General features: G+C 42.6%; 1 protein-coding gene across 1 annotated transcript; it reads left to right on the top strand.

Annotated features, from left to right (window-relative positions):
• Window positions 1–226: 226 nt before the first annotated feature.
• On the top strand, window positions 227–2,644 carry LOC126495451 (importin subunit alpha-4-like). Its single transcript, XM_050133039.1, is given in 2 exon segments — window positions 227–1,318; window positions 1,321–2,644. Coding segments are annotated over 2 exon segments (1,563 nt in total). The 5' UTR covers window positions 227–231; the 3' UTR covers window positions 1,797–2,644.
• The last annotated feature ends 6 nt before the right edge of the window (window positions 2,645–2,650 follow it).

The raw sequence follows: 2,650 nt of genomic DNA, 5'->3' as shown, positions 1-2,650 counted from the left end.
AGACCTGAAAATACTTTTAGCAAAGAGCTGGATACAAAGACATCATATCATACTGGGTACTGCTGTTCTAGGATTCAGGTGAGAAGACTCAGTATTGTTGAATCTCTGTCTCTCGCCTGGGTCTTTCCCCACACATCTCCACTATGTGATTTATATTACAAAGATTATTAATAAAAAGGTTGAAACTGGGCCGCCGCCGCAGGAGCAGCCGCCGGCGGAGCGCGCGCAGCCATGGCCGAGAACCCCGGCTTGGAGAACCACCGCATCAAGAGCTTCAAGAACAAGGGTCCCGATGTGGAGACAATGCGAAGACACAGAAATGAAGTGACAGTTGAACTCCGGAAAAACAAAAGAGATGAACACTTACTGAAAAAGAGAAATGTTCCCCAGGAAGAAAGCTTAGAAGATTCAGATGTCGATGCTAATTTTAAAGCACAAAACGTAACACTAGAAGCTATATTGCAGAATGCTACAACTGATAACCCTGTAGTCCAGTTGAGCGCTGTCCAGGCAGCAAGGAAACTATTATCCAGTGACAGAGATCCACCAATTGATGACCTAATAAAATCTGGGATTTTACCAATTCTAGTCAAATGTCTAGAAAGGGATGATAATCCTTCATTACAGTTTGAAGCTGCTTGGGCACTAACTAATATAGCATCAGGAACCTCTGCACAGACTCAAGCTGTTGTACAGTCTAATGCAGTGCCCCTTTTTCTGCAACTCCTCCATTCCCCACATCAGAATGTCTGTGAACAAGTGGTGTGGGCTTTGGGAAACATTATAGGTGATGGTCCTCAATGTAGAGATTATGTCATATCACTGGGAGTTGTCAAACCTCTTCTGTCCTTCATCAACCCCTTCATTCCCATCACCTTCCTTCAGAACGTCACATGGGTCATTGTCAATCTCTGCAGGAATAAGGACCCCCCACCGCCTATGGAGACAGTTCAGGAGATTTTGCCAGCTTTATGTGTTCTCATATACCACACGGACATAAATATTCTGGTGGACACTGTTTGGGCTTTGTCATACTTGACAGATGAAGGAAATGAGCAGATACAGATGGTTATTGATTCAGGGGTTGTACCATTCCTCGTGCCCCATCTGAGCCACCAGGAAGTGAAAGTTCAAACTGCAGCACTCAGAGCAGTTGGGAACATAGTGACCAGTACTGACGAGCAGACCCAGGTGGTTCTTAACTGCGATGTCCTGCCCCACTTCCCAAACCTCTTATCACACCCGAAAGAGAAAATAAATAAGGAAGCAGTTTGGTTCCTTTCCAATATAAGAGCAGGCAATCAGCAGCAAGTTCAAGCATAATAGATGCTGGATTAATCCCCATGATCATTCACCAGCTTGCTAAGGGGGACTTCGGAACACAAAAGGAAGCTGCTTGGGCAATTAGCAACTTAACGATAAGTGGCAGAAAAGATCAAGTGGAGTACCTTGTACAACAGAATGTAATACCACCATTCTGTAACTTACTGTCGGTGAAAGACTCTCAGGTGGTTCAGGTGGTTCTGGATGGTCTTAAAAACATCCTGATAATGGCTGGTGATGAAGCGAGCACAATCGCTGAAATAATAGAGGAGTGTGGAGGTTTGGAGAAAATTGAAGTTTTGCAGAAACATGAAAATGAAGACATATATAAATTAGCATTTGAAATCATAGATCAATATTTCTCTGGTGATGATATTGATGAAGATCCCAGCCTCATTCCTGAAGCAACACAAGGAGGTACTTACAACTTTGATCCAACAGCCAACCTCCAGACAAAGGAATTTAATTTCTAAGGTCCATTAAGTGCAGCATTGTTCATTCAATACAAACACCACCAGATGGCCACCAAGCGATAAGACAGCAAGCAGCAGAAGGCTCCCAGCACTCTTGCCTCTTTGTTTTGATGCTTCTAAAGCAAGCCATGTCTCAGTCACTTTGCAGTTGCCAAAAGTCACTCTCACATGGACTGTAAATGCATATGCATGATTTCCTGAACTGTTTTAGAACTCTCCTTAACAATCTCAACTACCCTATTTTTCCATGTTCCCTGGTGCCACATGCTGACAACTGCAGTCTCCAGTTAGAATTCTCCATAGTGGTGACGTATCAGCTGCCTGCTGGTACTCCTTTGGAAAAAGGCGCACTGTGGATCAAGACACTTTGGTATGATGTACATTCGTGTTGGAAGACTACAGAGGTGCAGTGTGATCTGAGCCTCCATCATTGTCCTCCACAAACATATTTTCATATTCTTATGTGGAAGAATTAAAGTACAAGCCAAATGGTTTTCATTGGTGGAACTGACACACAAAAGTAATAACTTAAAAACAAGAAACTTGGTTATTGATTAAAAAAGATAAGTTTTTTAAAACTGTACTTCACCTACCATTAATTGATGTGTTTATTATCTGCCTCAGAAGCCAGGGTTGGAGCAAGAGCTTTAGATACCAATGGTAATGCTTTCGCCATTATACCTAATTTTTGAGAACAGCAAACCCTATTTGACCACTCACTCAGCCTGTGTGTTCCTGCTGTTTTGAATAATCAAATGCTGTGCATGGTCTCTACCTGAGCTGCAACCTGTTACAGACTTGAACTTCTGTTAAGTTGAAAGCAAGAGTCCCTGACTACAAAAAAAAAAAAAAAA

This window comes from Alexandromys fortis, unplaced genomic scaffold (assembly GCF_014885135.2).
Source record: "Alexandromys fortis isolate MF-2015 unplaced genomic scaffold, M_Fortis_MF-2015_v1.1 scaffold_464, whole genome shotgun sequence".
In the NCBI taxonomy this organism is placed as follows: domain Eukaryota; kingdom Metazoa; phylum Chordata; class Mammalia; order Rodentia; family Cricetidae; genus Alexandromys; species Alexandromys fortis.
Note: the sequence above shows the minus strand (reverse complement) of the source record. Positions and strands in the feature narration are given on the sequence as shown.